We start from the raw sequence: 12,722 nt of genomic DNA, 5'->3' as shown, positions 1-12,722 counted from the left end.
TGTAATATGTTAAGTTATGCATGATGAGGAGCGTTTCATTTTTCCACGCCCGCCGTTTGTATCCGTGGGCTCGTTGTCCGCTATGGGTCGTCACGTAATCGTTGCCATTGTCAGCTAATTAATATCGATAACCGTTGCCATCATTGTCACCATTCTGGCCACCAGGTCCGAAACCATTCGGACGTCCACTGGAGTAACCCTGTCCATCGAGATTATCTTGACCACCTGGTCTGCCATCGGAGTAACCATTGCCATTGCCATTGTACTGACCACCACCATTGCCGGTACCGTTGCCATTACCGTTAGAATAGCCATTACCGTTCGAGTAACCATTACCATTACCGCCATTGCCATTACCATTACCACCTGGACGTCCACTTGCGTAACCATTATCGCCTAAGTCTTGTCCACTCGGACGTCCATCGGAGTAACCATTGCGACCGAGTCCTTGTCCGCCACCATTGCCATTGCGTCCTTTACCGTTACGTCCACTATAGCCATTGCCATTACCGTTTCCATTACCATTACCATTGCCATTGGGACGTCCACTCGAGTAACCATTGCTGCCTAAATCTTGTCCATTCGAATAACCATTGCCGCCGCCGAGTCCATTACCATTCTGTTCGTAATCATAGCCATTAGCGCCACCAGCACCGCCACCAAGTCCACCGGCACCATTGTTAGCTTCACCTTCATAACGTATCTGTGGACGGTAGCCACCCTGATCGGCTTCGTAGTCAACGATCTATTTGGTTGTTAGTGTATTCAAAGAAAGTAATTTGTTGTGTGGGAGAAGAGAGAACGTAAAAAAATGTAAACGAGCAGAATTAGTTGTGTAAATTCTTCAACGAAATTAATTTAAAAACTAAATACTAGCAACTAATATGTATTAGATCAGCACCTAAATATATACTTTCAGCTTTGCGTTCCAAAAGTTCAACTAAGGTTCAAACCTTGTACAGCTTTAGATTGCGTTTGCTGTTTCTAACAACTTGACATAGGATTAAACTTTCTCACGCTTCAAAAATATCATAAATAATAATTTATCCTTACTTGCTTCCTTCCATCAGGCAACAACACATTGTATTGACCCGTTGTATAGTCGCCATCGCGCATCTCTGAGTGTCCGAAGGACAAACCACTCGGCGCATCTTCTACTTCGTAACTAAATTCGTATTGTGCTGGTTCCTAAAGAATATAACGGTAAGCAGGGAAAATTTTGAAATAACTGCACGGTTCATGAGAAAAAGCAAGGGTTTGTGTGAGAAATAAGCGCTAAGTAAAATTGCCAAAGTTATTTTGTAGCATTGGAAGGAGACAAGTAAGAATATGTGTAAGCGTTAAAAGACACTCAGCGCGAATTGCCGAGCAAAACTGTAGGCAAAAAGTGGCAGTGTGTTTTAGGCGAGTGTAACAACTGTTATTAATTTATGGTTTTCATTGCATTGTATACCAAAAACCATGGTGTAACTCATTGTACTTCAACTTCTCTCGGTAATAATGCTAACTGTGCTTAACAACGCGTGGTTTTCATGTTCCAACAACCTTGTGTGCCCCATTGTTGCTTACAATCTTTAAAAGAAGCTCAAAGTAAAGTAAAAACGCTTTCAACTTACGCCGCTCTCTCCGCTATCACTGCCACCCTGCGAGTAATCATAGCCATTTGCGCCGCCACCGTTTCCATTGCCTCTGCCGCCATTTCCATTACCGTTACCATTGCGACCGGGTGGCAAGTATTCTTGTCCTGGACGTCCACCGCCATTACCATTACCGTTACCACCATTCGAATAACCATTGCCATTGCCCGAAGCTGGAGGACCATAACTATCGGAGGGTTTCTGTCCACCACCCAAACCGTTTCCATTAAGACCTGGTGCGCCATAAGTGCTTGAGGGGCGTCCGTTGCCATTGCCATTACCGTTACCATTACCACCTAAGCCTGGAGCGCCATATGTACTTGAGGGACGTCCGTTGCCATTGCCATTACCGTTACCATTTCCACCTAAACCAGGAGCGCCGTATGTACTTGAGGGACGTCCGTTGCCGTTGCCATTGCCGTTACCATTACCTCTTAAACCGGGAGCGCCATATGTGCTGGAAGGACGTCCTCCGCCATTACCATTGCCGTTGCCGTTACCGTTACCACCCAGTCCAGGCACACCATATTGTGATGAGGGACGTCCACCGCCGTTTCCGTTACCATTTCCATTACCGCCTAAACCAGGTGCTCCATATGAGCTCGAGGGACGTCCGCCTCCGTTACCATTACCGTTACCGTTACCACCCAGTCCAGGCACACCGTACTGTGATGAGGGACGTCCACCGCCGTTACCATTACCGTTACCGTTACTACCTAGACCGGGCGCACCATATTGCGATGAAGGACGTCCACCACCATTCCCATTACCATTAGCTGAAGGTGGCAGATAAGAGTTTACTGGCGGCTCGGGCCGCGCCAACACTGCTGTCGTCACCAACAAAAAACTCACAAAACACCAAATTCTCGACATTATGACGTATTTCGTTTAGATTTGTTTTTGGTATGCTTTAGCCGAGTTGAGTATCAGTGAAATACTTAAATTAGCGCCGAAAATCTCAAACACCAGTTCTATTTATGTTAGGACCAAGAGTCCTTACTGTGCGCCAGTGTCCCTGTTGCACGCTTACACTCTGCCGTATACTGCGCTTTGCTATAAGACGCTTTATTTTGGTAACACTCGGACGACTTGACTATCGAAATTCAAATCGAATGATTAAAACCCAAATTCTGACTGATTTCAAAGTACCAAATGTTGCCATATTTATATGCCACAAAGCGAAGACTTCTTTTTGAAGGCGGCTGTTGAGGAGGCCTCCAAAAATATGCATACACATACATACAAAAATGAAATACATACATATAATAAAGCTCTGAAGAGCCATTCGAAAAGCGAGAGGATTTCCACAGCGCTTTGCAGTTATGATTTGGTTGCACTGATTGTTTTTGTTTACAATTGATGTGAGATGCGCCACACGCGGCAGCCTCCTAAGACAAAGCGGCGGCCTCTAAGTCACTGCATTAGTTGTGTGTAGCCGTTGACGTTGCTGCCACTCGTCATTCAACCACGAACTTTGTAAGTAGTAGCGATCGGCAATCGCAGCCGGCGGCGTTCATCTTCATTTCGTTCTCCTGCGGCAGCTGTGGGCTCGCGTCAGCGTCACTCGGCGCAAAGATTCTCTTCAAAGCGCCAATCGTACGTTGGATGAGTAAACGAAATCAAAAGTAAGCGACCAGTGAACGCTGTGCGCCCCCAAATGGCATAATAAGTGCAAAATGTGGCGCAAAGGCGACAAAACAGCGACGCCGCAGCGGAAAAAAAACAGTTTTTCTTTATAAAATATTAATATAGTTAGTAACTGTGCTTCAGAAACTAAAAGAAAACGGAGAGCAACAAAAGTGTTGAGAAATCTATAAATTGATGCTATTTTGCTCATGTGGGTGCAAAAACAATGCGCATGCGCGTCTAGTGAATGGTTTGATAGCGCGTGCGCGCATCTCTTCTTCTTTCCGCGACAACAGACAGCTTCTGCTGCGACGTCCTACACCAATGCCATCGCCATTTGTTAGCGCCCATATGGGTTGCTGCTGCTCGTGTTGCTCAAACATTAAGCGGGGTCCAACTTGTGATCATCATCAACGACCTCATCATTATCTGCTTGTAGGTGAGTGTGATGTGTGATGTGTGCATAATGCGCGCTGACTTCTAGACTATCTTTCACTTTGTGACGTCTGCTCACATATGTATGTATGTTATGCAAACTAACGGCACGTGCTTATGTATGAGATATTTCATATTTTTGACAACTTCCAAGTTGGCCAGTTATTTGTTGGCATAAATGCTTACGCTCACCAAATTATTCTTAGACGGAGGCTGAAGAAGTCGTGCGGCATTATGATACACAGGAAATTGTCGAAAAGAACGAGAGACCAAAGGTTTGACAATTTTGAAAAATTAAGTTAGGTTAGGTTCTTCGTCGAATACACTTAGACTGTTAAATACAGTTCTTTGTGGAGCCAGAAAACCCCTTTAGCTAGATCTCATATATCGAGGAAGCGTCTTGAATCCAACATAAATATGCTACGGAAGGAATGAAATCAAAGTTGGTTTAGCTTGAGGTGTTTTTCCTTGTAAACTTATCAGTCTCATAAATGAAGTGATATCACGAAGTAAGTAACGTTCTAAAATCTCAATTTTAGTATTCGCTGAAAATCATGACAATCGAGTCGATCCGTATAATTCCAGGTATGAATTTTTAACTCTATTTGTCAGAGATCAGGAGCAGAGTATAATAATTCAAATTGTTATAAAAAATGCTAATTTTGAGGCGCTCTCACGCTGGAATAAGTTGGACATCTCTTTATCCCTGACTCCGTTGAAATACTACATTTACTTTAAATTGACAACACTTCTAAGCATCTGCTTCATGCAGATGAAATTCACTATACTTATTTGGACTATTTGAGAGTGTATTTTGGTTAAGGAATCGTTCTGGGTTAGACAAGTATTAAATGCAGTTAGATAAGGTTCAAGACACCTTACAGGTGTCGAGATGGATCCCACTAGGACAGCTGAAGGTGCCGATCCATTATGATGCCAAAAGACTCCTAAGTAGGGATCACATAAAATACCCTTACGTATCGTCGAAGCGCTTTGAGTCTATCACAATTTTTATAAGGCGCCTAATGTCTAGTGACAAGTTTGCATGGTACGCCAAAAGTACAGCTTCCGAGATGTTCCAACCCCAGTCTTACGAACGCTGGACAGTGTAGGAGGAAAAGACTTGGTGTTTCCACCTCGCCTTCCTCTAAACAACTGAGGCACTTTGCGCCCGGCAGAATTCCTAGCTTCATCGCATGTATGCTTATTCCGCAGTATCCAGTGAGTACTCCCTACTCTACTCTACTATTGCACAGTGGTTCGGCTTGTATAAAGGCGAGGTCATAAATATATGCCTTTGCGATATCGCTTTGAAATTTTCACCAAAAATCTTGAAAAATATTTTAAATATATAGTGAAACAAGTTAGGAAGAGCTAAGTTCGGTTTCGGCGGAACATTTTATACTCTCGCAATTTATTTATTTAATTTTATTAAGATTATATAATACACAATTTGACCCACATTTTCGGCGTATATATGGTCCTCATAAAGTCCATTGAAAGTTGGAGACCCTAATATTAGTTAAGAAACACCGAGGTCCTCATGTTCGATATACGGGGCCTTGAAAATTTATGGTTCGATTTCGGCGATTTTTAGAAAGGGGCTGACACAATATAAATGCAGTATTTATGCAAAGTTCTGTTCCGAAATCTTCACTAGTGCTTACTTTATATATTGTAAAGTATACTATTCAGGTCGACTTCAACGTTTTGGTATATGGGAAGTAGGCGTGGTTGTGAATCGATTTGCCCTATTATCACAACATATCATTGGGATGCAAGGAAAATATTACAAACCAAATTTCATTGATATTGGTCGAGTAGTTTCGGTAAATTTTGTATACCAATCTGGGTGGAGCCTTTCTGTACCTTTTTTATAATGAAATTTAACGTTTCTGGTGTTTTCCCTTACTGAATTAAGGCATTTTTAGTAGTTTTCAACCTTTGTATGGGAGGTGGGCTGAGAGTTTCGTTGCTATAGCTTAAGTAGTTTACGAGATATGTACAAAAAACTTAATAGGTCTTTGTACCAAATTTTATTTCCATAGCATTATTTAGTTATGGCACTTTATGTGTTTTCGGTTTTCATCATTTTGTGGGCGTCGCAGTGGTCCGATTTTGCCCACCTTCATCAAGATATCTTAATTTTTCTCAAGTTACAGCTTGCACAGACGGACGGACGGACGGAGAGACAGACATTCGGATTTTGAATCGCTTCGTCGCCCTGATCACTTTGGTATATATAACCCAATATCTAACTCGTTTAGTTTTGGGTGTTACAAACAACAGTTATGTGAAGCAACTTTAGTTGCTTTGTTGCGAGAGTATAAAAATTAGCCCCATCTGACTACTAGGACCTGTAGCTCACATAGAACAAAAATACTTCTCATGGTCATAGTTGGAGCGTCAAAACTTTCAGTAAGTCTTTGTAAAAAAAAATTAAGAAAGCGATAAACAACTGAACATGATTTGTCGTTATAGTTTCCGCCATCCAACCCCACACATTCAACATATAAGAATAGTATCATATAAAAAATCATGTAGGAAAAAAGCAAATTATCTTTTTAGTAAACAGTACACAGATTGAAATAAAGTTCAAATATCCTTCTTTCAAAGCTTTCTTAGCCCAGTTTGAACGTGAAAATAGTGAATTCATAGGTCATTAGTACTTTGACGATTGCAAATACATCCGCAACTTTCCGCACCTAACTTTAACACTTTTATTACCTTAAGACTCTGCTAAATACTACATAAAATATAATTAAATGGGAATCGCGGGGGAAAACAATTAAAACTTTATGTAAATAAATTGAAGACTCACAAAAAAGGTACAAAAAATAGGTGATATAAAACACTTATTTCACTAAACACAAATCACGTTAGACTTAATTAATTTCACAAGTTAAAATAAATACCTTTAACTTCAAAATCCATTAAAAATAATCTTGATTCGTTATCCTGAACAATTACCGGAACAAATTGAAGTGCGTTGTTGCTGCGAAATTTTTCAACAATATTATGATGCGCTTTAAAAAAATTCAGGTGTATAGATTTTGACAAAAAATCGTGAGATGAATTTCTTGATTTTTGGCCCATTGCCGGCCATGCTCGTGAGAAGTCCATTGATCCAGTGCAAGAACACAAGAATACAACGGAGCCTCGACTCGTTCCCAGCATGGTATTGTAGAATATTTTCAGATCTTTTTCGAAGTGTCATAGCCGAAGTATCGCCATTATAATAAAAAAGTGTACTCTTCGACTGGACTGACCTTTTTTACATTTCATAGATTTTATATGAATTACCAATTCGTCGTGTCGTGCTGACTTTTTAAACAAATAAATTGAAACCTATGCTGAAGTATCTTTGAAAACAGTAGAATGTGGAAAAGAGTTCTTGGTGACTTTCACGAAAATTCTGAAAATATCATTTTAAAATTGACGGAGACCGTGACGCAGATTAGACAAATTTAAGCATACAATCCATTAATATGGCTTAGATACTATCTGTGTTGTAGAACACTTGAAAGGGTTTCCAATAATTCCTGGAATACTTGAATGTTGAAGATAGTGAACTGAGAAGAATTCAGATTATAATAATTTTGTTGCTTGAGGCGCCCATCCAACATGTTTGGGATTATTACATTGACTTTCTTACTTTGGATCGTCAATATACTTAGTAGTATTTTGCATATATATCCAAGCATGCAATCAATGATAACATGAGCTTCATTGGTGTACTGTAAGTCCCGCCGTTCTTCACTTGTAGTGCTTAATTTAACTGCTTGGATATGCAACATTTTCATAGCAACAGACAATGCAGTCACAAGCAGTTAGCAGAACTATGTGTATACTACACATAAGTACAAAAACAATTAATTTTTAGTGCAATCGCCTCCTGTCTCCACTACGCCCCCAACCACCACCTATAGCAACATTCAACTACACCATAGAACGGCAAATAACGAAAAAGATTTGCAATTGTGCTGAAGCGTGATTAAAATATCAACGCACCACAAGAATTGTAAGTGAACTGGAAGACATAGTTACAACAACAACAGCAGCAGAGACAACAATACTAGAACCACACACGTGTTTGGCGTTGACGACATCAACCTCCACAACAACAATCACAAAATAAACAATGAAAATTGTTGCACGCACGACCACCAACTCGAGTTAGTATCGCGCCAGCACAGTCAGATCCTCCTCAGCCGTCATGCTGCAACCGTCGCAGCGCGTCTGTGCGCATGCTCAACGCAAGCAAGAAAATAAAAAACCCGAAACGTGCTATAAAATTAATTGCATAATATTTTTCATGCAATTTACAGCTATGTGGGGTGTACGTCGCCGAGTGGGGTGTATGTGCATAGGTGCCCAGGTACGAGCGTGTAAGTACCCAGAATGCGTGATTGCGGATTCGAAATTCAGTTCATCGTACACCGCATAACGGTGCTAGTACGAGTTGCACTCGTCGCCGCACTTAAACGGATATAAATTTTGCACTGAGTATGCGCGTAATATAGTTTTTCTTCGGTTAATTTTATTTATTTACTTGATTTTCGTTTTAATGGAGTTTTAGTGATTGTTCGCTGGGGGCCAAAGGGTCGCTAGCGATTTCGTTAATTTGTCAACACTCTTACCACGTACATACACTTACACTCGGCTGTTCGCCGCACGTTGTGGTAGGTGGCATCGTATCGACTCGTTCGTCGGTGGCTTTGCCATTTTGACCCTCCGCCAGCCGGGGATTAACGTCATGTGCACAATGGCAGTTAATATGTTTCACTTAAACGGAGTTTATTGTTTGTACGCGCTAAGCGAACATACCAAAGTATCAGCCGATATATATCGATATGGCGCGGATGATATCCTATGGTGTAGCAGAGGCGTTAAGCTTAGTGCTGTTACTTTCTATTATTTTGTGATTTGACAGTAATGCCGGTCAGTGGGTTAACGGATGTGTTGGGTCAGGAAAGATGAGCAAACTGATAGTTGAGTAGAGACAATAAATACTAAATGCATTTCGAAATGAATTTTAAGTTATGGTTGCTAATATCTTCGGTTGTCGTAACCATTGTGAGTGAAAGCAAATCTTATCTAATTAATGTTTAATCGAAATAAATTACGTCTTCCGGAATTATGTCTTCGGTGTAAGAAAACTGTTCCTTGCAATCTAGGCTTCCGATTAATATAAAAATTACTTTTTAACTGTAGTCGAAAGGTAACGGCAAAACTAATTCTAACTGAAAAAAAACAATTAAGGAAGGACTAAATTCGGGTTAAACTGATTTTTTATACTGTCGCAAATTGTTTTTGTAATTTTATCAAAATAATAAATCCACTTATTCGGCAAAAAGCCCACAAAAATAACGATAATCATTATATATAGTAGATGAAGGTTGAGATAATTCCTAAACCGATAAGATATCTCACATATTGGTTGGCAAATATCTCCCTTCCGCGTTTTTGCTTTTTATTCAATGCTTTATAAAAAGTGTTACAGGTAACGGATTTAGCGCCGTTGCGTTCGATAATCTGTTTCCATCTAGACGGCAACTTCAAAATATCCCCCTCGTAGAAGCTCCCTTCTCATTTGCGAAGAACTCGGACAAGCCTCTTTTGAGTTCAATTTTACACCACCAAGGACAGGAACAGGTGATAATCATTTGGTGCTATGTCCGTGCTATATGGTGGATGCGATAAAACCTCCTATCCGAGTCATTAACGAAGTGTGCGGTCTGGCGTTGTCTTGGTGGAACACTTCACCCTTCCTGTTGGCCCATTCTGGACGCTTCTGGTCGATCGTCTGCTTCAAGCGGTCCAGTTGTTCGCAGTAGATGGTAGAATTAAGCGTCTGGCCATATGGGAGCAGCTCATAGTGGATGATTTCCTTCCAATCCCACCAAACACACAGCAAAACCTTCCTGGCCGTCTATCCCGACTTGCCCATTGTCTGGGACGATCACGACCGTTTTCGTTTGATATTGTCGTATGTGATCTATTTTTCAACGCCAGTCACCATTCGCTTCAAAAATGGGTCGAGTTCGTTCCGTTTCAGCAGCATGTCGCAGGCGTTGATTTGGTCCAGAAGGTTTTATCCAGCCTTTTGCAGATGGTTTAAAATGGTTTGGTGATTAACTCCCGTCAACAGAAATATACGGTATAAAGCAAACCGGATGTTTCAAAACCCTAATATTGAGTATATGGGAGCTGGGGAAAGTTATGACCAGATTTCAACAATTTTTGATATAGAGACGCATTTTAAAAGAGAACTATTCTCTCTGAATTTCTTTAAAATACCTGAGAGATTTATTGATATTTTGGTAAAGGTCTTCCCGTTCGATATCTGGGGGGTGAAAAGATTTCGACAATATTTAAATGATTGATGCCACATCTCAAATGCTGTATTTGTAAAAAGTTTTATTCCGATATCTTGCTTCTTGATTTATATATTGTAAAATGAACTAATCAGATGAAATGAAAAATTTTGTTTTTTGGGGTGTAGGCGTGGTTGTGAATCGATTTAGCCCACTTTCTACTACCATATCAGGATGCCAAGAAAATATTATATTACGAATCAAATCTCTTTGAAATCGTTTGAGTAGTTCCTGAGATTTGGATTTTGACCCTAAAATCGGTGACGCCACCCCCTTTTTCCATTTATTATACCAATATGGAACAATCAAAACCTTTGTATAAGAAGTGGGTGTGGTAATTATCCGATATCAGCCAATTTCATAATGTATAATGGGATACTAAAGGGAAAGTTTGGTATGTATGCCCCTCTCTACTAAGATCCTCTGCTACTGTGTTACTTTACAGCTTTATTAAGGAGTTATAGCTATTTTCATTTCTTACATAAATACTGAATTTATTCTGCTCTGTACTAGGCCTGTGTCAAATTGGAGTGTTCTTTTGTGAATATTTTTTTCTTTTCTCCAAAAGTGCAACACACCCTTCTCAAAACTTGAGAGTTACTCAGCAATAAATAGCCCTTATGCCAGCACTTCATCCAATCGTCGAAACACTTATTTTTGACTCCGATTTGAAAAAATGCATTTTTAGAAATCTTTCATAGAAATCTTGGCTCTTGTATTTGAGACTCTATACTGCTCCGACTCAAGAATATAGATATCTTGGCAACACAATGAACAGAATTTCCAGTAAGTGAGATTCCTTAGTGACAACTTATGTAATGTTGTGATCCTTAACTAATATGTTAAACATATTCTCAGACCAAATTTAAGAAAATTTTAATTTTTTTAAGTGAGATGTACCAATAAAATCTAAAATAAATATATTTACGAATATAACTGTATACATAGTTTATAACAAATCAAATTAAACTAATGAACACCAATATTTAAATACTGGAACCTAATACAATTCAGTACTATTTTATTAACTTATTTATTTTTATCAAAGACATTTGGTACTTTCGAAAATGCTTTCGTGTCGTTCCGCCAATTTTGCTTATACATTTGCCACGACTCCCACAAACAGAAGAAGTTGACGACATAAATCGAAACACAAACCACACACAAATCTTCCAGCACGAAATACAACAAATATGCCAAGTAAACAGAGAGTAAATTGGAGACAAAGCACAGAAGAAGCTGCAACCAAGCGAGTGGACGATGACGTGGTGGTGCTGCGCGGAAATCATGATGAAAGATTTTATAAAAGAAATTTTATTAAAACTGTAAAATATACTACCAATAATAAACTTACTCAGTAACAGCAACAGCATATAGAAACCAATACCGAGCGCACCATTTGGCGGATTCCAGCTGGTAAAGTATTGTGTGAGCCCGAATCCCTTGCCGTAGCTGAAGATTAAACCATATTTAGATTAAAAAAAAATTATTTATTAACTTTTTCAACTCACTTTGATGTAAAGACTGCGGTGCAACTGACTTTCGGACTCAAATCGCACATCGCCACGTAGTCCGCATCTTTTTCCGCTCGCAACTCCACATATGTGGCGTAGACGGACAGCAGCAGACCCACAAGACACCAACCACGAAAACGCAAAAGTGCTTTGTTCATTTTGTATATCAAAAAAATTTATTTACCGGCGTTTAATACAACAAAAAATATTATTTAATTCTTTTTTACGTTTCTTTACTGCGTTCTTCAGCGTTTAAGAAGCACTAGAAAGCGATACCGACAGTCGCAAATGAAATCTGTTTGCAAATTATCGCAAATGTTTGTGATTGTGATTGACGTCGAACTTTGGCCCTACGATGTCGCGTGGATAGAGAGCGTGAAATCGCGAGAGTGGCCAGCGTGTAAGTTTAGCGTTCTGTTCTACTGTTTGCTTAGAGAAATTTACTCTATTTTGACGATTTTACGTTTAATTGGTCACTATGATGCGCATGCGTTATTTTTATTTATTATTATTCAGCACACCTGTTTCCCCCCATTATACCGCTCTTCTAATGATTTTGTTTACTCTGAGTTTGATGTTTAGTTGTTTTGACAGTTTCAAGCGACAAGCAACAGGTGGGAGAAAGATTATTATGCAAAAAAGATTTACAATATTTAAATGTTATACAGGGTACGGGCTTTTTAAAGTTTTTTGCAGAGAGGAAAACAATACGAATCTTAAATTATCTGGTAAGATTTTTAAAGGATTTTTTAGAACAGAAGCCCTTAAGCAAGATTTAGTATAACTGCTTTTGCTCTCTGTGGAAGGAAGACGAGCTTTAGTTGAACATAATTTAGTTTAAAAGAGAATATTAGACTGCAGTTCAGAAAGCGAATCGAAATACAAATTTTTATCGAGCTTGATTTTTCTTTAACCATTTAGTTATTACGAGGGCTGCTATATATATTTCTCTAACTAATGGGGTCATATGTAGAAGTTCACGCAAGTGAGGAAAGTTTCTGATTGCCATTCACTTGGGAGTGGCCAGGAACGATTCTTTTGCATATGACTCAAGCAGCTCACGACTTCCGGTTTTAGACCAAGTATCCCCTGGGTAGCTAACAGACATCCGTTTGGAGGCGAGCTAAAGTGAG

At 39.7% G+C, this 12,722-nt stretch overlaps 2 protein-coding genes across 3 annotated transcripts; both read right to left on the bottom strand.

Moving 5' to 3' along the window:
* Positions 1-2,784, bottom strand: LOC105213199 (pro-resilin). 2 transcript variants are annotated; one of them, XM_011185851.3, is made up of 3 exons: positions 1,617-2,784; positions 1,054-1,188; positions 1-745 (listed from the first exon to the last, which is right to left on the bottom strand). In XM_011185851.3, exons 1-3 carry the CDS (start codon positions 2,508-2,510, stop codon positions 119-121), a joined length of 1,656 nt encoding a protein of 551 aa, XP_011184153.2. In that variant the 5' UTR covers positions 2,511-2,784; the 3' UTR covers positions 1-118. The 2 variants fall into 2 exon arrangements, with proteins under 2 accessions (XP_011184153.2, XP_011184157.2); XM_011185855.3 differs by lacking the exon at positions 1,054-1,188.
* An 8,194-nt stretch (positions 2,785-10,978) lies between these two features.
* LOC105213198 (vitamin K epoxide reductase complex subunit 1) lies at positions 10,979-12,169 on the bottom strand. Its single transcript, XM_011185850.3, has 3 exons — positions 11,587-12,169; positions 11,430-11,527; positions 10,979-11,349 (listed from the first exon to the last, which is right to left on the bottom strand). The coding sequence occupies exons 1-3, from the start codon at positions 11,745-11,747 to the stop codon at positions 11,105-11,107; spliced, it is 504 nt and encodes a 167-aa protein (XP_011184152.2). The 5' UTR covers positions 11,748-12,169; the 3' UTR covers positions 10,979-11,104.
* Positions 12,170-12,722: the final 553 nt, after the last annotated feature.

Source organism: Zeugodacus cucurbitae, chromosome 6 (genome assembly GCF_028554725.1).
Source record: "Zeugodacus cucurbitae isolate PBARC_wt_2022May chromosome 6, idZeuCucr1.2, whole genome shotgun sequence".
Classification (NCBI taxonomy): Eukaryota; Metazoa; Arthropoda; class Insecta; order Diptera; family Tephritidae; genus Zeugodacus; species Zeugodacus cucurbitae.
The sequence above is the reverse complement of the archived record's forward strand: the minus strand, read 5'-3'. Positions and strand labels throughout refer to the sequence as shown.